Source organism: Mustelus asterias, chromosome 9 (genome assembly GCF_964213995.1).
Source record: "Mustelus asterias chromosome 9, sMusAst1.hap1.1, whole genome shotgun sequence".
NCBI classification, from domain to species: Eukaryota; Metazoa; Chordata; class Chondrichthyes; order Carcharhiniformes; family Triakidae; genus Mustelus; species Mustelus asterias.
In genome coordinates, this window is record NC_135809.1 from 123,425,671 (window position 1) to 123,450,061 (window position 24,391).

Sequence of the window (24,391 nt, forward strand, 5' to 3'; positions counted from 1 at the left end):
TGCAAATTCCACACAGTGACCCAAGCCGGGAATTGAACCCGGGTCCCTGGCGCTGTGAGGCAATAGTGCTAACCACTATGCCACTGTGCTGCCCTATCTTAGGTCCAGGTCCTATCTTATGTGTACCCTGGTGAAATCCCTGATCTCAGCGGTGCCTACCTGGGAAAATGCTTCTCGTGTGGGAGAAGAGCTACATTTATGCACCTATACCCAAATGAGGGTGAAATAGAGGGATTCTTTGTCCTGAAAGCCAAGTGAGATACAGCACTACGTGCACCCAGGGAATGACTAAGAGATTAAATGCCAAAGAAAATAATTTTTATTATTAGAGATTGCTGTTTGTTAACTAAGATATTTACTTGGGTGCTAATGAATTGTATTTTTCTCTTTAACTTGTCAGATAAATTAACTATGAATTTTCAAAAGCATTACTATATCGGCTTCATTTCGAAAATGGAAATTGTGGTCACAGCGTTTTGTGAATTATTTTGTCTCTTTTTTTTTCTAGATTTATGCAGTTTGCTGAACGAACAAAACCCTGAAAAGAGCTTGTGTGATACAAAGGTTTTAGTGCACTGCAACTCCACTTTTACCTCAGATTGCAGTAGGTCTGAAAGAAAGCCAACTGCCAATATTCACTTTGCTAATAGTAAAGGAGAGAAACTGGAACCTTTTGATTACACTTTGATATCGGAGAGTGGGAGGTATGTAAAGAACAGTCCTAATACGCTATTTAATGAGCGGTTACTGACTCCCAAGGTCGAAGGGGAGGAGGAACCCACTACAGGTACCAAGTATCCAGTAACTATTTGCACTACGCATGCAGCTCACCATTTGTAGTTAAACATCTCTAAAGACTGCAGTCACATGCAACAGCAATGAGCATTGTTCTTCGCACACAAACAAGTGACCTTACATCTACATTCCCAGACAATTGGACCAAGAGTCCCACCTGAGAAAATCCTCCCAAAAGCAAGAGACTAGATTACGAAGTGTTGGCCTTTGAAGATGGACATCTTGACCAGAAACTCCAGGCAGAATTTTCCTGTCCCACCCGCCATAGGAATCGTAGCTGGCAGGACAGGACCATGCAAAGGTCCCTCGACCTCTAGCAGGATTTTCCGTTCTTGGGGAGATCCCGCCCTTCATCTCTGATGCGGCAGAAGCAGAACCAGCATTGGAAAAATCATTCCGCAACCCCTTCAGTATCTAGACTTCGTCACATGACCGGCAATAATTCAGGAGAATTATGTGATGTGTTCCATGTAATTTATTGAAAACTTTGTAGAACAGCCTGTTATGTGTTACAAATAATAGATGAAAATCAACCAAAGAAAGATGCACATTTCCAAACCACAACCTTTCACAAGTGGCAACAAAATCTTGGCCTGTGGTTTATCCTGTAACTGAATGAATATGCTACAGAAAACGTACTGAGAGTTAAAGCCCAAGATTGATTTAATGGCTGAATTTTTAACTCATTCAAAACCCATTCACTTGCAAAGAGTTAAAATCGGGCCCCCTGTATCAATGTTATTTAGAAATAGCCATATTCCAGGTGTACATCTTTTATATGCACAGGTTGTGTTTTTAAGAGGCTGTGTTTTCACAATTTCAGAACAAAAGAGTATACTTAATTTCCCTTCAGTTTGTTTCACTTTTATGCAATATTTTGGTCTATTTTAAATGCTGGAAGTATAAAGGTTGGAAATATGAAAACAAATCAGAATAAAAACTATGAACAATTTTGTCTAAACTTGTAATTTGTAAAGTAAGAAGTAATTTTTGAGGGCAATTTGGAATAAAACACTAGAGCAGATTTTCCTGTACCTGGATTTAACATACAAGCTTGGAGCAGTAATTACAGAAAAATCAGGCAAAGAGAAGCACATACCTGCCATTTGAAGCCACCAACTTTTTCTTTCCCAATAATTAAAAGAGCATGTGCTTCCTTTATAAGGATGTGTCCCTTGCTGCTCGATTTTCCTGTAGAGTATGCCCTAGCAGCCTCAGAAATTTGAACCGTTGTCCCTTGATGCCTTGTTTGGTCTAAAGTCCGATCGCTGATGAAGTGCAATAATGCATTTGCTGTCTGTAGCAAGTTGGGATGGAAACATGGATAATAATGCAAACTGGGATGGGGGTGGGGGGTGGTTGTTGTGTGGGGTACTGCCAAGGTTGGAACCTCCAAATAAAATGAAAATGCTGGAAGAATTAATATCCAAAATATTAACCTGTCTCTTTATTACAATGGTGATGGACCAGCAATGTATTTCAATTCTTGTCGACTTAATTGTAAAATTCCTACAAATTGATGATAATTTGGTTATTCGGTAGAAAACCTTGTAACCGTTGCTTGGTTACCAACAGGGTAACTTCTTTGCTGCATCTGAAACCAGCTGATTTAGTTACTGCCTGAAAGTATGACATTTAGAAAGAGTTCGCTAAATTCCTGACGTAATATTCAGCAATTATATTTGGAAGTGATGAAGTGCAACTTGCAGATCTCCCCACATGAACTGAGACGGAAGTACCTTTTCATCAATTGGACCTCAATGCAGGGTTGGCAGAATTGAATCATGCTGTTCTCCGAAATGAATAAAATTAATGTAATCAATAATACAATCCATTCATAATAAATTGAACATTTTATGGAGGTGTCTGTGCAATTGCACATTGAATGTCACTAACAAGGTTGAAATTCATTCGGATATTTAGACAACTGGGGAAGTTAACATTCCAGTGCACAGATCTCCATTACTAAGTATCCTTTAATTTTTAGATTTAGGCTGTGTGCAGTCAGCTTGCTAAGTGCTAAAGTGGAAGCAGTCCTACTCCACTGCATTTTATGGGTTGATATTAATGGTTATGGCTTTTAAAGTGTGGTACACTTGTATATTCTGAGGAGTTATTCCATTTTATTATACTGGAATTCAGTGTTCATGCAGCTGGAGTTCTCGTCAATCTGGAAGGAAAGGCAAAGGCCTTGCTATGTTTGGGATACCCTTGTCAGTTAACTATCCTTTTAAGGCTAATGTATTCTCTGCTCTGACATGGATAGTAAATTGGGACTCACATTAAGTTAGCATGCTTGTGATTTGGTTTCTTTTACTGCATATTGGTTACTGGGTTTGGTATAACTCTCGAAGGCAATATCTAAAATACATTTGCATCTAATTTCTGTGCATCTAATTTCTGCGCAACTTTCACACTGCAAACAACTTGACTAATATTCACAATGAATATACACTATTATATAATGAGGCAACCATAAGTGATACAACAATGGTGCACTGATAACCAATTATCTAAAGAGGCCCGACACTTTGCATTTTGTTCACAATGAAATTTCTTGCTGGACCCTCAAGAGATTTTCCACACTGTTTTTCAATTTTGTTTCCTCTTTCTCCTTGAGTGGCTGCTTTAAGATTCCACAAACTCCTGTTATTCCCAGGACACAGGGGAGACTTAGGAACACGTCATTTGTGATATTGTGCTCATCCTGGGGTATCAGAACAAATGTTACATATGTTATGAAAATGCTGGAAGAATTAATATCCAAAATATTAACCTGTCTCTTTATTACAATGGTGATGGACCAGCAATGTATTTCAATTCTTGTCGACTTAATTGTAAAATTAGTGTTAATAAGATTAATAAAATTAGGGACGTTTTTTTATACAGAGGGTGGTGGGGGCCTGGAATGCGCTGCCAAGTAGGGTGGTGGAGGCAGGCACGCTGACATCGTTTAAGACTTACCTGGATAGTCACATGAGCAGCCTGGGAATGGAGGGATACAAACGATTGGTCTAGTTGGACCAAGGAGCGGCACAGGCTTGGAGGGCCGAAGGCCTGTTTCCTGTGCTGTACTGTTCTTTGTTCTTTGAAGGGGGGGAGGTTTAACACAGATATCAGAAGGACATATTTCACACAGAGGGTCGTGGGGGCCTGGAATGTGTTGCCGGGCAAGGTGGTGGAGGCGGACACACTGGGAACGTTTAAGACTTATCTAGACAGCTATATGACCGGAGTGGGAATGGAGGGATACAAAAGAGTGGTCTAGTTTGGACCAGGGAGCGGCGCGGGCTAATTGTTCCTTGTTTCTCGTTTCAAGGCTTCATTCTATGATCATCTTGCTGGTGCCAGTACAGAGCGAGACTGCGGATAGTTGGGAACCTGTCTCGGGGGCAGGGAATTCATATGGTGTTCATGGAAGTGGAAATGACTAGGGTTGGGAAGCATTTTCCGATCAGGGCCATTGTGATCTCCTGGACTCGTTTCGATTGCCTCAGGGGGTCGGAGAGGAATTTCCCAGATTTTTTTTTTTCCCCATATTGGCCCTGGGGTTTTTCACTCTGGGTTTTCGCCTCTCCCTGGGGATCACATGGTCTGGAATAGGGGGGTGGGGGTGAGTTAATAGGTTGTAATGAACAAAGCATCGTAGCTGTGAGGGACAGCTCGGTGGATAGGATATTGGTATGTAGATAGGCTGGAAAATTGGGCGGGGATCCTGAATTCAGGATTCAATCCTGGACCGGGGAGCGGCGCGGGCTTGGAGGGCCGAAGGGCCTGTTCCTGTGCTGTATTGTTCTTTGTTACTTTACAGGTATCTTCAGTTTTTTATATGTGTAAAATTTCCATTTTATGTGGCAAGCCATTAAATATGCAAAGGAGAGAAAGAAAATACATCATTCCAACAGGAAATGTTGCTTTTACATTTTAGAAGGTGGAGCGAGTTCATCGGCTCATAAAGGGAAGCCAACTTTGGGCAAACATACAATGATGCTGGTGCACAGTAGCAGGCCACCTCCCCCCCCGTCCCCCCCCAGGTCTGTCTCATCACGCAACAGCCTCCACACTCTTTGTCCACCTTAAAAACTTTGACTAACTCAACCATTAAACATCTAAATTCCAGAGAAAACAACATCCATTTGATATCTTGTTGATCTGAATTTTGTTAGTAAGTGAATATACCACCCCGCTGTGTAACTGTGCCGATGCATCATTTCAAAGAGATGCAGACAACAACCTATCAATCTCTCTGTGCATTATGGACGGGGGGGAGGGGGTGGAAATCAGTGTGCTCATTCTTCTCAAAACATTCTATTCTCCTTCAGGTACCGCTATTGGACTGGTCCATGATTTTGCTTGGCAAAGCACTGCAGTGGTTTACCATTTCCTTTTGCAGTAGGGTTTGACCGGGAAACATTCCTGCTCTTTACTTCCTGCCGTCAGGCTTATTGGAAGGATAGGCACGCTGATCATCACCCTGTTTGGCCACCTTCCATGTCTTGAAGTGTAACTTGAACCCAGAGTGTCCTGCCCAGAATTCAGGATGCTACCACTGCACCAGACCTCCCTCAAACATGCTATAAGATTTCCAAATTGACAAGCCATGATAACGGACCTAGCCTGGTCCTGCAGGAAACTACCAAAGCTGAGAGGGGACTGAGTGAGTGAGTACTACTACTCAGAGTGGTGAGAATGGGAAGCTCACTACCACATGGACTGTTTGAAGCAAATAGTATAGATGGATTTAAGGGAAAGAAAAATGAGAGAAGGGAACTGTAGGTTGCGATGATTTAGAAGAAGAAAGACTTGAGGGGGAGGCTCATATGTAACATAAATCTCAGCATAGGCTAGTTGGCTGCATAGCTTGTTTCTGAGCTGTTTATCTTGTTGAATCCCACGTAACCTGCGGTGGGGGTGGAGAAGTCAAAGGCCTCTAGGGGAAGTCTTAATGGAGGGGTACCCAACATGGTGGTTCTTCGGGTAGGCACCTGCATCCGGGGGATAAGGGGATGCATCCAGCTTGCTTTCCGAATCCATCATACCTTTGCCTTGAGGAAGCTGCTGAGTTCCCCAAGACTCGGGGAAACCCAGCCAATGGTTGTTAAAGTTGAAAACCTGCAGGACATGAAGGCTCGCAACCTCATTGCTATACCTGGAGATCCAGCATGTCTATTTCTTTTTTTTAGGTTACATTTTTTAATGAATTTAGCCCAATAGTCTGTTTAAAAAAAGCTATGCTTGATGGTCTTGTTTGAATTCTGGAAACTGTTTTCCTATAACTACAAAAGCACTGCAATATCATGGGACCCAACCAGATAAATTGGGAACAACATGTGGCAGGAACTGGATCAGTCCCATGGTCATTGCATTATTGGTTTTAATTAATCATCTCAATGCCAAATTGCAAATTTGTAATTATGTTGTTTGAGTATATTCCATTTATGGCCGTGAATTAAAGATACTAATGCACTATCCTCGGTGCATTAAACAATCAATGCATAACACATCCAACATCAGGGACATGCAAATCTTTCATACTTGGAGAGAACAGCACTTGCAAAATTTACAGCCTCATTACCACTTGTAGCGTGACATTTGCACCGATATTTAAGCAATAATGCAATGGCAGCTGTTTAAAACTTACCTTTGCATTGACGGACACCAGGTGGATGGATCTGATATTTTTCAAAATTGCGTTGACAATATTGGCCACGCTTAAACCAATGGCCCAAGAAGTGTATCCTTTCAGCTTTATAACATCATGGGTGCTAGAGTTTAAAAAATTTAGTTATTTCACTGTGAAATGTGGTTCCACGTCACACCATTGTACTTTAGTTAAAGTACAGTGCTTTGACTAAGTTAGCTTTAGATGCCAACAGGCATCTTCTGTGTTTTACATAAAAAGGAACCATTTACAAACCACAATATGGATATTAAAGGGTCGGTGATTTATAGGTGTAATCAAAGGTTCAGTTCACAGATAAACCACTTATGACATAAAAAAATGTTAACATAGGAAACCAGAGCAGGACTAAGCCACATAGCCCTTCCAGCCTGCTCTGCTATTCAATAAGATCATGGCTGATCTACTACCTCAATTCCACCTTCCCATACTATCCTCATGATATCCCTTAATGCCTAAATTAGATTTTGCTTTATGGTTCCTGATTCTATATGAATCCTTGGAGGCATTTTGCCGCCCATTTATACTGATTTACTCTGTGCTACTCCCTGCAAACGTGAATCTTTGCACCTTGTTGCCTGGTTCCCAGAGCGTAGCTTCTATGCAGTGAGCCGCAAGCCAAAAGTAAAACTGCAGAGAAATTGTAAGGTAGAACTTAATGCTCAGTGTCCTCTCAAAATCCTGGTGAGGTCAGGTATCCTGAGATGCTATTTATATTTCAGAATTGGCGCCATTCACTTGACTTGGGATGGGCACTTTGAAGCAAACCAGGCTGCCTAAGGAATGTCCAATGCCGGAAATGTGTATCCAATAGGCTGAATATCCTGCAACACCAGTCCTCTGGGTGCTCCGGTTTCCTCCCACAGTCTGAAAGGTGTGCTGATTAGATGCATTGGCCAAGCTAAAATTCTCCCCCAGTGTACCCAAACAGGCGTGTGTCAACTAAGGGATTTTCACAGTAACTTCATTACAGTGTTAATGTAAGCCTCCTTGTGACACTAATTAAAAATAAACTTAAATAAACAAGGATGTTTTCACTGTTCACAAATGTAACAAACATACAGATTTATCACTGTAAGCAAGCAGCTACAAGAACCCATTAACATTTACCTCTCTATAACCTTCCTATGAATTTGCTCTCCCTGCTCGTTTGCTAGTTTTTCATCTAATTGCTCCAGGTTGACACCAGCCACATTTGCACTACTCCAAACAGCCACTGCAATAAAGCAAAGAAAAACACAGCATTAGTTAGAAGAACATCTTTCATGCTTCGTGAAGCACAAAACCCAGAAGATTAAATCAAGTGGGGCCATCCTAATGATGAAGGGGCAAATAGCATCCTGAACAATCAAGAAAAAGATTGATCATCACATTCTGCCAAGAAATAAACATTCAAGAAAGGCTATCTTGCATTCAAACATTTCTACCAAGGTGATGGGAGTGATACCCAGGTAGACCTTTGTTGCTATGGTGTTCTTTAATAAAAAATGCCTGTCGTAAAAGCTGCTCTTGCAAAGTTAAGTGAAGTGAAAGGAATAAAACATTAGCAGCATATGGAAAGCAGATTGCATTTTGATCATCTATTGAATGCACTCCTAAACAATTACCATGAAACAGAGAAACTTGCGGCTCAGGGAAAGGCCAATTGGCCCATCTTGCCTGGGCTGATCCTTTGAAAGAGCAGAGATGTTTAATCCCGCAGCTCTGGTTTTGTCCATAACTGCGAATGTTTCTCATCCTCAAGAGTGTCCTTCATCCATCACCTTTTCCTGGCAATGCTGAGTGAAAAGAATTCTCCTCAACTCCCCACCAGATCTTTTGCCAATGATTTTAAATCTAAGACCTCTAGCCATTGCCTATTCGCCACAGGGAATACATTTTCTTTACCAACTCCTGTCAAAATCTTGAAAAGCAGTATCAGGTCATTTCTTAACCTCTCTTCTGAGAAGAATGGTCCTAACTTTTCCAATATTTTCTCATAATTCAAGTCCCCTGTGTCTGGTAACAACCTGGCAAACCTCATCTGTTAAATTTCTAAGGACTATCCCTCTTTCCTGAAGCATGTTGCCCAGAACTGTCCACAATAGTCCAGCTGGGGCCTAACCATTGATTTATAGATTATGGTGACCCCATAGGTTGAATTCAACAAGAGGTCAATTGGGAACAGCCCCCTCCTACATGAAATATGATGTGATAATGTCACGTTAGCAATCCAATATCATCCCACCTGTGCCCAATAATACAGAAGATGAGGGAGCCCTGATATCGGAAGCACACCCACCTTCAGATTTAAGTAAATTAAGAGGTCATCAAGTTTATAAACTACTCAGTAAACCCAAGCTTTTTCTGCTAATAATCACTTTTTGATCTGGAATATTGACTTTAGTGGAGACTTTTAAGAAGCTCTTTAGTTTCCTTAGGTTGTGGAATCCTGAGTCAAATTATTGGTCAGTAAATACAACCCATTAGAATCATTGGAATAACCTAGAAGTTCATTCTAATGTTATTTTAATATTTTTATGACCATAGTAGCTATGTTCGTGTGGAGACCAACTCTTACTGTGATGGATGAATTGAATGGACTATTCCATCCATAAGTGAAGATGATCCTTCCAACACATTGCTGATTATTTCCTTCCACAAGTATTATTGCTGCGATCCACTATCTAAAATCATTGAAACAATGGTCTTCATGGATTCTCAGCATGTTTCACTTTCAGCAGTGGCATTAATTTGGGGCAGTAAATTGGCAATCATTCCTTTAATTTGATTTTAAAAGTGAATATCAGTAATGATTGTAACAATAGCCGTTATGTTTGGGATGTTTTCTATCTTAATTTCTCTCACATCAACCTTACACCATCGAGAAACGTATATCCTCTTTAAGGCATTGGATAGTTTAGATTCTACATTTCTCTCCCAGTGGTAGATACTCTCTGATCACATTAAGTTTCTGAAAATTGATGAACTTTACTGATTTGAGGGAGGAGCTTTATAATTGGCTGCATTAGCTGCCAAAGTGGTGCATGTGCAGCTGTACCGCTTCACTCGTGACATCGTTAGGAGCGATAGAAATCAGTGCTTCCCCTGACATCTGTGTGAAACCAATGCAGAGAAAAACAAGGGCAACAGCCCAGGCCCATTTAATCTCTTAAATAAACTCACACAAATGGTCCGTAATCCCCTCATCCATTTCCTAGTAGACATCTGTCCATACTTAATGCTACCAAGGTGCAGCACGGTGACAGTCGTTAGCACTGCTGCCTCACAGTGCCAGGGACCCGGGTTCCATTCCTGCCTCGGGTCACTGTCTGTGTGGGGTTTGCACGTTGTCCCCGTGGATTTCCTCCCAACAGTCCAAAGATGTGCAGGTTAGGTGAATTGGCCATGTTAAATTGCCCCTTAGTGTCCCAAGATATGTAGGCTAGATGGATTAGCCATAGGAAATGTGTGGGATTACAGGGATTGGGTGGGGGGAGAGGGCACGGGCAAAATACTCTGTCAGAGAGTCAGTGCAGACTCGATGGACCGAATGGCCTCTCCTGCACTGTGGGGATTGTATGATTCTATTCTAAGTCAGGTGGAAGAAATGGGAGGTTGTAAGTCTTTGGTACTTCCAAGACTTGAGGATCATATGCAAGTGCCTTTACTCATTACAGTCTCAAAAGTGCTTACAGCCCTGACACATAAAAATGAATTAAAATCTATTCATATTCCTATGATAGTTCATGTCCAATATACAATAAATCCCCTGCACTGTGATCCTAACATATAAACATTCATTCTCACCACTGGATAAATTGCAAACATTTCTTCTCACCACCGAAGTGTGTGGGTTTACGTTCTAAACATTTTTTAACCTCATGGGTTAACCTCATGGGTTTTCTGTGCGTGCACAGACTAGTGCATCAGCGACCATCTTTGTGGGCAACTTGCATTGGCAGGAGACAGTGTTTATCATTCATTATTCATTCAACTAATAAATTGGCAATCATTCCTCTAATTTGATTTTAAAAGTGAATATCAGTAATGCTTGTTACAATAGCTGTTATGTTTGGGATGTTTTCTATCTTAATTTCTCTCACATCAACCTTACACCATCGAGAAACATATATCCTCTTTAAAGCATTAGATAGTTTAGATTCTACATTTCTCTACCAGTGGTAGATACTCTCTGATCACATTAAGTTTCTGAAAATTGATGAACTTCACTGATTTGAGGGAGGAGCTTTGAAGTGATGGACTTGGGATACAACATTCTTCTGTTAAAAGCATCAAAAGCTTGAGCAATACAATTCAGCAAAGTTTTGTGTGAGAAACAGCCACCTAAACTGAAATGGAGGAAACGTGCAATCGCCATCAATCATCTAGAAGAAAGTCATAAAGTTTGTGCACTTCATTGGCATAGCTACAGGTACAGTAAAGTCACCATAGTCCCAGATAATCATAGGCTGCTCTCCCCCTCAAAGGGTGACTGGTGATGATCTAACCTGAGGATCATGACAGCTCAGATGAGGGCAGCTCCTCCCTCAAATCAGTGAAGTTCATCAATTTTCAGAAACTTAATGTGGTCAGAGAGTATCTACCACTGGTAGAGAAATGTAGAATCTAAACTATCTAATGCTTTAAAGAGGATATATGTTTCTCGACGGTGTAAGGTTGATGTGGGAGAAATTAAAATAGAAAAAATCCCATGAATAACCTCAGCCGGTACAGGAATTGAACCCATGCTGTTGGCGTATGCTCTGCATCACTAACTAGCTGTCCAGCCAACTGAGCTAAACCAATGCCCATATCAACAATGCTATTATGAATATTGTATAAAATTGGCAGGTGATTACCTACCACTTTCATCTCCTTGTTCGCCGATGATGTATGCATGAACGCTGACTGGATTGATTCTCAACTTTGCGCCGAGTAAGAAACGAAACCTGGCAGTATCCAAATCAGTACCTATGCCAATCACACGGTGCTTTGGGAATCCACTCAGTTTCCAGGCAACATAGGTCATCGTATCCACTGAAAAGCAAACAATGTCCAGAAAAATAAAATTCTCCTGTAATTGTAAATGAGTTACAAATGGGAATTAACATGTGAAAAAGATTTAATTTTCTGGTTGATGGTCCAATCATTTACTATTATCTAAGATGCACGCTCTTTTAACGTAAAATTCAATTACTCAAATACATGATAATAATCATCATCAGTGAATATGAAGGTTTTACTTTCATTGCAGACGGCATGAATGTAGATTTAAATCGAAGACTATAAAGAGGTATTCTGATTAAACTCAAGGGCACCCACAGTGCCATACTAATAACTTGAAAATTAGGAGTTTGGTGCGACGAGTATTATATAACACCATTTAAAAAAAAGCTTATCACTCCTTTGTAATTTAGATCACATCACCTGACCTTTCAGGTTCACATAGATTTGTCTAAATTGGGGAAGAAGGAGCCTACAAACAGCAAAATTCAAAGGGCGAACTTTTAAGGGGCAGCTTGGTAAATATATGAATAGGATGGGATTAGAAGGATATGGTCCCCGGAAGGACAAAGTATACAGGAAGAAATATTGGGAGCCTGTGATACGGGAACAGCAATAATCATGGGTGACTTTAATCTGTATGTAAATGGAAAAAAATCAGGTTGGCAGTAAGAGACTGAATGTGGAATATTTAGAATGCTTTTCACATAATTTCATTGAGCAATGTTCTCTGGAACCAGTCAGAAAACAGGTTATTTTAGATTCAGTATTATGTAATGTGACAGGATAAATTAATGACCTCAAAGTAAAGGTACCCCTAGGTGGCTGCGACCGCAATACGATTGAATTTTACCAGGCTAAGGGATAGATCAATAGCGAAGCAGTAGCAGATATTTAAGGGGATATTTCAGAATATTCAGAATAAGTATATTCCTGCTGGAAAGAAAATTCTAAAGGCAGGAGCCATCATCCATGGTTAACTAAAGAAGTTAAGGAAAGCATCAATTTTCAGGAAAAACATGTAAATGTAGATAGCAAGACTCTACAGTTATTTAAACAGGAGAAAAGTAAGTAAAGTGAGTGTTAGTCCTCTAGAGAGTGAGAATGGGAATTAACAGCAGATTATAAGGAAATGGTAGATGAAATGAACAGAAAATTTCACTACAGAGGATAAAAGAAACATCTGAGTAATAGATGTAAATAGGGAGGTGGAGGAAAGAGAGGAACTTGGTGAAGTTACAATCACTTAGGAGGCAGTATTTAACAAACTGATGGAGCTGCAGGCTGACAAATCTGCAGGTCCTGGTGGACTTCATCCTAGGGTCTTAAAAGAGGTGTCCAATCAGTATTGGATGCAGTGGTATTAATTTTCCAAAATTTATTAAATTCTGGAAAGGTTCCATCAGCCTGGAATGTATAAGCTCTGAAGAAGAGTTATATGGACTCAAAACGTTAACTCTGTTTCTCTCTCCGCAGATGCTGCTCGATCTATTGAGTTCATTCAACAATTTCTGTTTTTATTATAAAAGTAAGGATATTACAACTGGTTGCTTAAAGTTAATTAATGTAAATCTTACCTGGAATAGTTACAATGAGTAAAACAGCACTTGGACTGTGTTTGGCCAATTGAGGGATGATCTCCTTAAAGGTAGCTATGTTTTTCTGCAACTGTCTTCTTTTCACTTCTCCCACTGCCTGCCGTACACCACAACAGATGATGCACACCTTTGAATCTTCTGTAACTAGAAAGTCTGCAGGATGGTCATTGTAAGAGACAATTAATCAGATAAAAAGGAGACACAGGTATTTCATGTCAGACTTGGACTGTCCCAGCTCCTTAACCCAAATATTCAATTCTAAATAACATGAATGTGTGGCAATGTGATTTGGAAAGTTACTCATCAGACATTAAACTTCAAACCTGCACAGTTTTCTATCCTGCTAGTTCACCAACTTGTTTTGTAAAATGCAAGTTACCCATGTTGTTCAATGGGCCTGGACTTACAGAATACAGAAGGGGGAACAGAACTATGTTCACAATATTGTATTTCCCATTTTGATTATTGGGCAACTGTGTAGAACACAAACTGTCAGGCATAACATTGTAACCAGCAAATGTTACATTGAACAATGGGCAGGTTTTTCTATATACTTTTAGCATTGCTTGCTTTATTAGCTTCAGAATTAAAAGAATTGTTTAAAAGTTATGTCCCTGTCAATATTGAAATCAGTCCGCATTTGTAAATGTTTAAATCAATGGAAGGCAAAGCACATGCTACAGTTGGACATCACAACTAGCTGTCAACAATGGACACTTCATTCAACGAATTACATTAAAACAGGTCTAGTGTGATTCTGGTACTCTTAATTTCCCACACAGGGTCCTCAGGCAACCCCAAAGTGAATACCACAGACTTGCTCAGTCCAGCCACGAGGAACTTTAAAAAATTTGTTGCACACAACAATAAGACACACTCACTCCTCTGCTTCAGAAGTTTCTGGGTTCAAGTCTCACTCCAGAGAATTCGGAGCGCAAGATTGAAGCTGGAATTCCAATCCAGTATTGGGAGCGTCCTGCACTGGCTTTCATTGCATTGAACCAAGGCCTTGCCTACTCCCTTAGATGGATGTAAAAGATTCATAGCTCTATTTCAAAGAACTGCAGTGAAGTTTTGCCTGGCACTCTGGCCACATTTATTTCTCAATCGACATCGCTGAGAGATTATCTGTTTGTGGGACCTTGCTGCCGCATTTTCTAGGTTGCAACAGTGACTACAGTTCAAAAGTACTTCAGTGGCCTGTGAAGCACTTTGGGCACCTGAGGCCATGTATTAATAAGTATCTAATTGTCTAAAAAGAAACACCTTCCTGCATTCAGATCAAGCAAATCTGGAAAGTTTTCATTGGGTTTGTAGCTGGCTGAAGAGAAAATTAGCATATGGTATCATTTCTTAATATTGGAAACAACTTGAGGCTTCAAGCACTTCCATAAGTTTGATGATCCCAATGCAGTGGAATCTGTAACCGAAGCGGACATTCTCATGGGATAAATCAGGTCTGACCATATTACATGGTGTCTATTGTAAAAGCAGTTTACGGATTTACATAATCAACATGTGTCATTTTTTAAAAATGTACATGAGAAAATACTTCATTCTAAAAACAAAACCAAATTTGGTGACATTCAAAACACAAAATACCTTTGATGATGAAAGTTGCCAAAGTCCCAGGGGTTGCGTTCCCTTTTTTTGAGGGAGAGCCGACTGGCGGTGATTTAACCTGAGGATCACCATACCTCAGGTGAGGGGCAAGGTTGAGAAGGCAGGCCCTCACAGGTAACCTCAGCCAGAATGGGAATTGAACCTGTACTGTTGGGTGTCTCACCGCACCACAAACCAGCCATCCAGCCAACTGAGCTAACCAACCTCCCCACTTTAGTGACACATTTATGCTTATTTAAATTAGGGTTGATCGCTGCCATTCTCAGCTAGCAAAAACACTAAGTAGCTGAGCTATGTCCATGAACTTTGAACTCACTCTCTGCTGACTTAGCTGTTCTCAGTGGGTTTTGGTCTTCTGCACCACCTATAGGGAAGCCCAATCACTTTAGCTGTTGAATGATGAAGTGTGCTGCAAATGACTAATAATGTGACCTTTCTGACATCCCCCTTTCTCGATAATGCCAATTAGAATATATCAGCCATATACGTGCTGCTGCACCCACCAGCAAGAGCCTACTAATGGATTTTTGCAACGTCTTTCAGTGAGCAATCGAATGGTTACCACACTTAGGCTAATGGACTTGGTTTGACAATTTATATAAATGCAATCAATAAAAATAAATGAGGCATCAATAGAGCAATATAAATAGCTAAATTGCACCTCAGTTTCTCAGAAACCGATGACCTTTTTACCTTAAACTACAGGAAACTTGCAGGAGAATGGTCACTAAAGCCTGAACTTTAATCTTTGCTTCATAAAGTAACTTAGATCGAGTAAAGTAAGAAAATAATATGGAAAATAAAAGTGTGACCCAAAAAACATGGGTCTGGTTTCTGGCTCCTGATCACCATAAAGTGACTCCTCTGGTACTTTCTCCTCCTTTGAGCCAACCTTAAACCATCTTTCATTTAAATTCCTCATTCTCTACCATCCACCCAAATAACTTGAATTTTTTAATTAATATATCCTCGCTGCTTTCCTCCTTTAGCCTCTACAACGAGTAACTTCTCATCCTTGGTGATTTTAACCACTCTCTGAATACATCATGTTTTCTCTTTCTCCTCCTCGTTCAGTGCCCTCCCATTCTTAACACTTTCCTCCACAAAGACTCCCCAGCCCTTCGTCATGACCACCCTCAGACTTACCGTTCCAAGTAGCCTCAGTAATGCCACTGTTTTAAAAAAAGGGGTAGACAAAAGGCGGGTAACTATAGGCCGGTGAGCTTAACTTCAGTAGTAGGAAAAATGCTTGAATCTATCATCAAGGAAGAAATAACAACTCATCTGGATATAAATTGTCCCATTAGGAAGACACAGCATGGGTTCATGAAGGACAGGTCATGCTTGACTAATTTGGTGGAATCTTTTTATTTTCCCAGTGAGTGTCACTTCTAATTATTCAGGAGAAAGATTATCCTTGAACGCTCAACCATAAGTATTGTAACAAAAAAATCCACAGCAATCAATGATAGTACAGATTCACCCAGAAACAATTTAATTACCATTCTATGATTATATATTATAGATGACCACATGATACATAAGCCTGCTCAACCGCAAGTGAAAATAGAGTCTTCACAGCAAAAACAGATCCATAGCATCTAAAAATATCACAGGTTGCTTAGCAATGTTTGAGCCATGGGATGAATGTTTTTCCTTGATTCATGCAATCTCCCAGGTGACTTGTTACTATGTCAACTGCTAAGTATGGGTAGAAAGAGCCTTGGAAAAGGGTCTGGGAATGATGGATGATTAATCACCTTCAATGCTTGCACTATACCTCAAGGCAATCAAGGAAGTAAATAGATTGCTTAACTATATACACCAGACCGATCTCCAATTCTAAGTTGCCTTCTCGTTAAAAACATGGAAACACTGGAGACATTGCAGAGAGGAGCAATGAGACTAATCCCAAAAGACATGGGCAATGAAAGCATAAGCTTAAACTCTACAACATCGAATGAATATTGGGGGAAATCTTACTGTGGTATGTAATTTTTTAAATATTCATTTCTGGGATGTGCCCATCACAAGTTGCCCAAGAATATGTTACATGATATATGGTTTTGTTCATCAGACATTACTTTAAATTAAGTCAGGAAGGTTGGACCAAGAGAATACAAGTTAATTTCTTGAGAACTTGTTTTGGAACAGGCATCAAGAAGAACAAGGTGAAAATAGTTTATTTAGTTTAAATTAATTAATTAATTAATTAATTTTCCAAGGTCATAGATTTTGCCAATTGCATTTTTATTCTAACTGCATGGTGTGAAACTAAACACTCAGACTTGCCATGAAACAGAAAGTTTGTTTCATTTATCACTGGTACAGAGAGACCAGTATTAATTCTGTTTTATACCACGTCCATATGAATAGCTTCTGGTACATGAGGCCTTTCAATACAAAGCAAAACAGAATCCTTACCACACATCCCAAAGAAACACCGCACTGGACACTACAACATGGGGCTCATCACTAGTATACCATTTGCAGGTCAGTGAAGACAGAGGTCAAGTGTGAATGTGGGAGTGTGCGTTAGGATACAAACCGCTGCACTATACTTGGATGAGCTCAAGTTTATGGAGAGTGCAAGATGGGAGGCGGGCCAGGAATGTATTGGAATAGTTGGGTCTGGGGGGGTCACAAAAGCATGGGTGAAAATTTCAATAGCAAATGGACTGAGGCAGTGGCAGTGACAGGCCTGTTTTGTGGAGCATAGAGAAGATTTATTGCTGGATATTCAGCACAGGGCCTAATAGGTTGAAACCAGCCTGGTTCATCTTGAGCCAGTAGCCACGCAGTGGGTGGAATCAGTGCAAGGGAATGGAGTTTGTGGTGTGTGCTGAAGACAATGGCTTCAATCTGCCAAATGTTTATTTGAAGAAAATTTTGATTCCATATCCACTCCATCTGACGAAGGAGCTGTGCTCCGAAAGCTTATGGTATTATCCACTCCATCTGACGAAGGAGCTGTGCTCCGAAAGCTTATGGTATTTGCTACCAAATAAACCTGTTGGACTTTAACCTGGTGTTGTGAGACTTCTTAATGAGGAAGAGCCTTCGAATCATGTCTCTTAGAGGCAATTTCCAGTGAAACATTGGAGCGGGCCAAAAATGAATCCTGAGTGTACTCGAGAGAAATTGCTGCAGGGGGCAGGAAGAGAGGCCATTGTTAAGAGATTTTCCGACTATGACTGAATAGGTATGAGCAGAACAAGGTAAAGATAGTTCTCTTCAGCTAACTAGAGAAGCAACATTGAAAGAGAATGATGAAGTCAACTGTGTGAAAGGTAACGGAAAAATCACAAAGGATGCGAAGGTATAGTACAGTAAGACGTTTAACAACACCAGGTTGAGGTCCAACAGGTTTATTTGGTAGCAAAAGCCACACAAGCTTTCGGAGCTCCAAGCCCCTTCTTCAGGTGAGTGGGAATTCTGTTCACAAACAGAGCACCAGGGCTTTTGCTACCAAATAAACCTGTTGGACTTTAACCTGGTGTTGTTAAACTTCTTACTGTGTTTACCCCAGTCCAACGCCGGCATCTCCACATCAAGGTATAGTACACCATGGTCACAGTCATAGAGGATGACAAGTTTGCACAGGTCATTTCTATTATAAATGTGAACAGAGGAATTTATGACCCAAAAAATTGGAAGGAAATTTATGCTAATAGCAGATTTTTAATATATTGGTGGCGACGTTGGATGAGCAATTTGTGAACAAAGGCTTGCTTTAAAAAGTATAAAATTAATTGCGCTGCCTGGGAGGGCGGTAGGGGTGGATTGCCTCATATCCTTTAAAAAGCACTTGGCACATCATGACATTCAAGGCTATGGGCCAAGTGCTGGCAGATGGGGTTAGGTGGGAGTTCAGGGGCTCCTAATGTGTCAGCACAGACTCGATGGGCTGAAGTGCCTCTCCTGCACTGTATGATTCTATGAAATTATATTTCCACTCCAACAATTCAACAGCATTAAAAATGCCATAAAAAAACCTCATGGCCCACCACTGACCTGTGTCTGCTGAAATTCTGGACTTTAGAAACAGGCTTCCAAGTAACAAATCCAGAGCCTCTCCCTTCAGTTTATCTGCCAGTCTATCAACTAGAGCCAGTTCATCGGTAATATGCTACAGGAAGAAATAATGTGAAATACATCATATTTGGAAAATACTGGTTTTAGGTTGGTCTTTGAGAAGTATGCAACATTCTACCAATATATCAAAAATATATTCATAAAGTCAGTAAAGCACAGAAGGAGACCATTTAGTTCATGCTATGTTGTTGCGGTATCATTCTAGTCGGTCCAGTATTTATGTTTTCCTTCGGCCATAACATAGAGTCAAAGAGATATATACCATGGAAACAGGCCCTTCAGCCCAACTCATTCTTGCCGACCAGGTTTCCTAAACTCAACTGGTCCCATTTGCCTGTGCTTGGCCCATATCCCTCTAAACCTTTCCCATCCATGGCCAAATGTCTTTTAAATGTTGTAATTGTACCCGCCTCTACCATCTCCTCTGGCAGGTCATTCCATATATGCACTTCTCTCTGTGTGAAAAAGTTACCCCTCGGATCCCTTTAAATCTTTTCTCTTTCACCTTGAACCTCTACCCTCTAGTTTTGGACACCCCTACCCTGGGGAAAAGACCTTGGCTATTCACCTTATCTGTGCCCCTCATTATTTTATAAACCACTATAAGGTCATCCCTCATCCTACAACGCTCCAGGGAAAAAGGTCCTAGCCTATCCAGCCTCTCCTTATAATTCAAACCTTCCAGTCCTGGTAACATCCTTGTAAATCTTTTTTGCATCCTTTCCAGTTTAATAACATCCTTTATATAGAAGGGCAACCAGAATTGTATGCAGTGCTCCAAATGTGGCCTTACCAATGTCTTGTACAGTTGTAACATAACGTCCCAACTCCTGTATTCAATGCTCTGGCCGATGGAGGCAAGTGTGCCAAACACCTTCTTCACCACCCTGTCTACCTGTGACTTTAAGATGTCTATAAGATTGACTGCCGAGCAGGAGTGTCTAAGTGTCTGTCTTCAAGAGTCATTTAGGGGTATCCTATGAAGGCACAGACAAAACTGAACTCTATGTTCTCGTTCAGTTCCGTACATTTCAAGACACAAACATTATCAGTTATGGTGTTCTGGTTTAGGATTTTTTCATCAATAAAGTCACTGGGAAAATCACAGCCCTTTCTAAATCTCACTGGCAGAATGGTGCTGCACATGGTTGTGCCAACTCCCTCTCAACTGTAAGATGGTGCAGAGAAGGTTTTGGTAAAGTGTTCCTCTCAGAACAGCACTGACTGACTGACCCGGTCAATCAGCTCCCAGTCAAGCAAAGTTTAATTTTAAAATTCTCACCCTGGTTTTCAAATCCCTCTGTGGGTTCTCCCCTCTCTATCTCATCTGACCCAATAACTCCTTTTGTAACTCGTGTCATACTTTGTTTCTTAATGCTTCTGTGAAGCACCTTGGGACACGTCATTACATTAAAGGCGCTATATAAATCTAAACTGTTGTTGTTGTACGGTCTATGCAATGAATGCTTGCCAGCAGTGAATTAGAATTTAAAACAGATCATTCGTTCATAGTCTCGTTGCTCTCTGTGGGATCTTTCTGTGTGTAAACTGACTGCCATATTTTCTGACAGGGCAACAGTAACGCGACTTCAAAAGTAATTAATTGACGGTGAAGCATTTTAGGATGTCCCAGGATGGGGAAGGGCGCTATAGAATAGCAAGTCTTTCATAGAATTCCTACAGTGCAGAAGGAGGCCATTCTGCCCATTGAGTTTGCACCGACTCTCCGACAAAGCATCTTACCCAGGCCCACCCCCTGTCCTCTTCCCGTAACCCCAACTATTTACCCACTAATCCCCCTGACCGACACATCTTGGGACACTAAGGGGCAATTTAGCATGGCCAATCCACCTAACCTGCACATCTTTGGATTGTGGGAGGAAACTGGAGCACCTGGAGGAAACCAACGCAGACACGGGAAGAACATGCAAACTCCACACAGACATTGACCCAAGGCTGGAATGGAACCCGAGTCCCTGGCGCTGTGAGGCAGCAGTGCTAACCATTGTGCCACCTTGCTGCTAATTTTTTAACTCGCCAGTTACCATTGAGAAGGTGGAGGTGAACAAATGAGTGCCTTCAAAGACTACGTCAGAGGGCATTTGAGAGTCAACCACATTGTTATGGATCAGAAGTCTGGATCATCAATTTTATTGTCACCAATTTTTTTCAATTCCAGAGTTATTTAATTAATTGAATAGAAACTCTGGGAATTGCCGGGGTGGGATTTGAACTCATGGCTGCAAATCTTCGAGATAACTAATTCATAACATATTGTTACCACGTACAAAATGTAAAACAAATCCTAAACTGCTGCACAGAACAAATGAATGTGATATGCCTTACCTGCTGTAGGATGGAAATGGCACAGGACATGCCAACTTGTCCAGCACCCACTATTGAGATTTTGGAAGTGGCCTTCATAGGAGTATCAGCGTGCACTTCATTCATCAATTTATTCTTCAAACTCATGGTTCTTAAACTTTGGGGTCAGCCTAGAAAGATAAAACATCTGAAGGGGAACAGCAATTTTTCTGTTCATATATCCAGGAGATGTGTGGGTCAATGTTAAAGAGTAACATGAACAAATACTTCTGACAGCCCCAATTTGAATTGGAGCCTGAAGTGGCATTTCACAACATTTTGCTCTGTGGGGATTATTTCTTATTTTTGACCAGATTTGTCCCTCCACACCGACGCTATAGTTAAGAAAGCCCACCAACTTTCTCAGGAGGCTAAGGAAATTTGGCGTGTCCACTACGACTCTCACCAATTTTTACAGATGCACCATAAAAAGCATTCTTTCCGAATGTATCACAGCTTGGTATGGCCCCTGCTCTGCCCAAGACCACAAGAAACTATAAAGGATCGTGAGCGTAGCCCAGTCCATCACGCAAACCAGCCTCCCATCCATTGACTCTGTCTACACTTCCTGCTGCCTCAGAAAAGCAGCCAGCATAATCAAGGACCCCATGCACCCCGGACATACTCTCTTTCACCTTCTTCCATCAGGAAAAAGATACAAAAGTCTGAGATCATGTACCAACCGAGAACAGCTTCTTCCCTGCTGCCATCAGACTTTTGAATGGAACTACCTCACACTCAGTTGATCTTTCTCGACACCCCATCTGTAACTGTGACACTACATTCTGCATCCTCTCCTTTCCTTCTCCTCTATGTACTTTATGAACGGTATGCTTTCTCTGTATATTGCGCAAGGAACAATACTTTTCACTGTATACTAATACATGTGACAATAATAAATCAAATCAACTTTTTTTCGTGCAGCCCTGGAGAAGGGTGATTCGCAGCGTTAACTCTCTCTCACTGCCAAGGGGCATATTTCCCAGCATTTTCCCGTTTTTCATTCCTTTATCTCAGTCAGGGTCGGACAGGAAGATTCAGCCAAAAAGTGCGAAGCGAAAAGCAAAATACCAATCGCCAAGCCCGATATTTAATTCAAGCCCAGCGCCCCAATCATTTAACGCGGAGTTAAAATCGGCTCACAGCCCACACACACACACATCAGGCAAAACAAAGAACAGCGATCAATTCTCGACAATGAGAGGGAGTGGGAAAAATCACATACACTTTTTTGAAAAAATATCTGATTACTACCTCGCTGTGCGGATCGGTAAACTCCTGAAACTAACACTTGTTTTGATACTTTCTGGATGTTTTAACCAACTTTGTATCAAAATCCTTTGACTATCAGCTTAACCAATTAATTTAAATTGTATTTGGATGATAATATCACAAAATGTAGTTTTCCAGGTTGTCTCAATTTTCTCTCCCTGTCAATCTGTCCTTTCCAATGTTTTGAATGTTTTTTTTCCACTTACACACACACTTGTTTGTCTTCTCAGTCTTGCTCCTCTTCCAGTCCAGTTGCTGTTTCCGAGGCTGTCTGTATCCCAGTGTTTTCTCCTGTCGTTTCTCCTGGTTGTTCTACTCCTTTCTCCCTCTCTCTCTGCCTACAGCGGGTGGGTTTCTCCCAACCGTCTCCCCCCTTCTCCGTTTTTATTCAAACTCTGGAATCTCCGCTCCAAATTCTCTCCAAGACCTCGCGCCCCCCTCTCCCCTCTCACAGCAATTATTACAACCCCTCCTTCCTCTTCAAGTTCCAACGTCGGAGGCAAACTCCCCCAGGGACCCAGGTGTTAGCTCAGCTCAGCGCACACACACACACACACTGCACAGTTTTACTTTATAATGCAACCTGTTAGAGGGAGTGCCAATTCCCTAGCTGTGCCACACCCTCCACAACACTCGCGCCTGGTTGATCGGAACCCCAGTCCTTTCTGACCCTGCACTTTGGGCTACATTCAATTTAAAGTTTATTTATTAGTGTCACAAATAGGCTTACATTAGCACTGCAATGAAGGGGGTGGCATGGTAGCACAGTGGTTAACACTGCTGCTTCACAGTGCCAGGGGCCCTGGTTCGATAATTGGCTTGGGTCACTAGCTGTGTGGAGTTTGCACATTCTCCCTGTGTCTGTGTGGGTTTCCTCCAGGTGCTCCAGTTTTCTCCCACATTCTGAAAGACGTGCTGGTCAGGTGCATTGACCCAAACAGACACCAGACTGTGGCGACTGGGGGAATTTCACAGTAACTTCATTGCAGTGTTAATGTAAGCCTGACTTGTGACTAATAAATAAACTTTACTTTTACTGTGAAAATCCCCTAGTCACCACACTCCGACGCTCGTTCGGGTTCACTGAGGGAGAATTTTAGCCTGGCCAATGCATCTAACCAGCACTTCTTTCAGGCAGTGGGAAGAAATCGGAGCACCAGGATGAAATCCAAGCAGACGCGGGGAAAACGTGCAGACTCCACACAGTCACCCAAGCCAGGAATCAAACCTGGGTCCCTAGCACTGTGAGGCAGCAGTGCTAACCACTGTGCCACCGTGCCGTCCTTTTATGGCTAGATATCAAAATAAGTTGTACTTATTGCAACACCTAATAAGTTCAGGATGTGGGATTTGCTGCAGCATATTTTTAAAATTAATTTACTGGGTGTGGGTGTCTCAGGCTAGGATTTATTGCCCATCCCTAATTGACCTTGAGAAGGTGGGGAATTGATTTTTGATTTGATTTGATTATTGTTACATGTATTAATATACAGTGAAAAGTATTGTTTCTTGCCTCCTATACAAACAAGGCATACCGTATATGGAGAAGGAAAGGAGAGGGTGCCGAATATAGTGTTATAGTCATAGCTAGGGTGTAGAGAAAGATCAAATTAATATATGGTCGGTCCATTCAAAAGTCTGATGGCAGCAGAGAAGAAGCTGTTCTTGAGTTGGTTGGTACGTGAGCTCAGACTTTTGTATCTTTTTCCCAACAGAAGAAGGTGGAAGAGAGTATGTCCTTGATTATGTTGGCTGCTTTTCTGAGGCAGCGGGAAGTGTAGACAGAGTCAGAGTAGTGAGTTGCCTTCTTGAACCCCTGCAGTCCATGTGGTGTAGGTACACCCCCAGTGCTGTTAGGGAGGGAGTTCCAGGACTTTTTCACAGCAACAGTGAAGGAATGGCAATATATTTCCAGGCCAGGATGATGAGTGGCTTGGAGGGAAAACTCCAGGTGCTGCTGTTCCCATTTGCCTGCTGC

The 24,391-nt window shown here is 41.3% G+C and overlaps 2 protein-coding genes across 2 annotated transcripts in view; one reads left to right on the forward strand and one right to left on the reverse strand.

Moving 5' to 3' along the window:
• Positions 1-2,223, forward strand: part of LOC144498975 (uncharacterized) — a 39,638-nt gene extending 37,415 nt beyond the window's left edge. The window contains exon 14 of the mRNA XM_078220991.1: positions 509-2,223. Within this exon, the coding sequence (XP_078077117.1) occupies positions 509-840 (332 nt within the window). The 3' untranslated portion in view covers positions 841-2,223. The remainder of the gene's footprint in view (positions 1-508) is intronic.
• Positions 1,254-22,960, reverse strand: LOC144498976 (L-lactate dehydrogenase A chain-like). Its single transcript, XM_078220992.1, has 8 exons — positions 22,620-22,960; positions 21,124-21,272; positions 18,697-18,811; positions 13,039-13,212; positions 11,321-11,494; positions 7,586-7,691; positions 6,437-6,560; positions 1,254-3,502 (listed from the first exon to the last, which is right to left on the reverse strand). The coding sequence occupies exons 2-8, from the start codon at positions 21,247-21,249 to the stop codon at positions 3,338-3,340; spliced, it is 984 nt and encodes a 327-aa protein (XP_078077118.1). The 5' UTR covers positions 21,250-21,272; positions 22,620-22,960; the 3' UTR covers positions 1,254-3,337.
• Between the last annotated feature and the right edge of the window lie 1,431 nt (positions 22,961-24,391).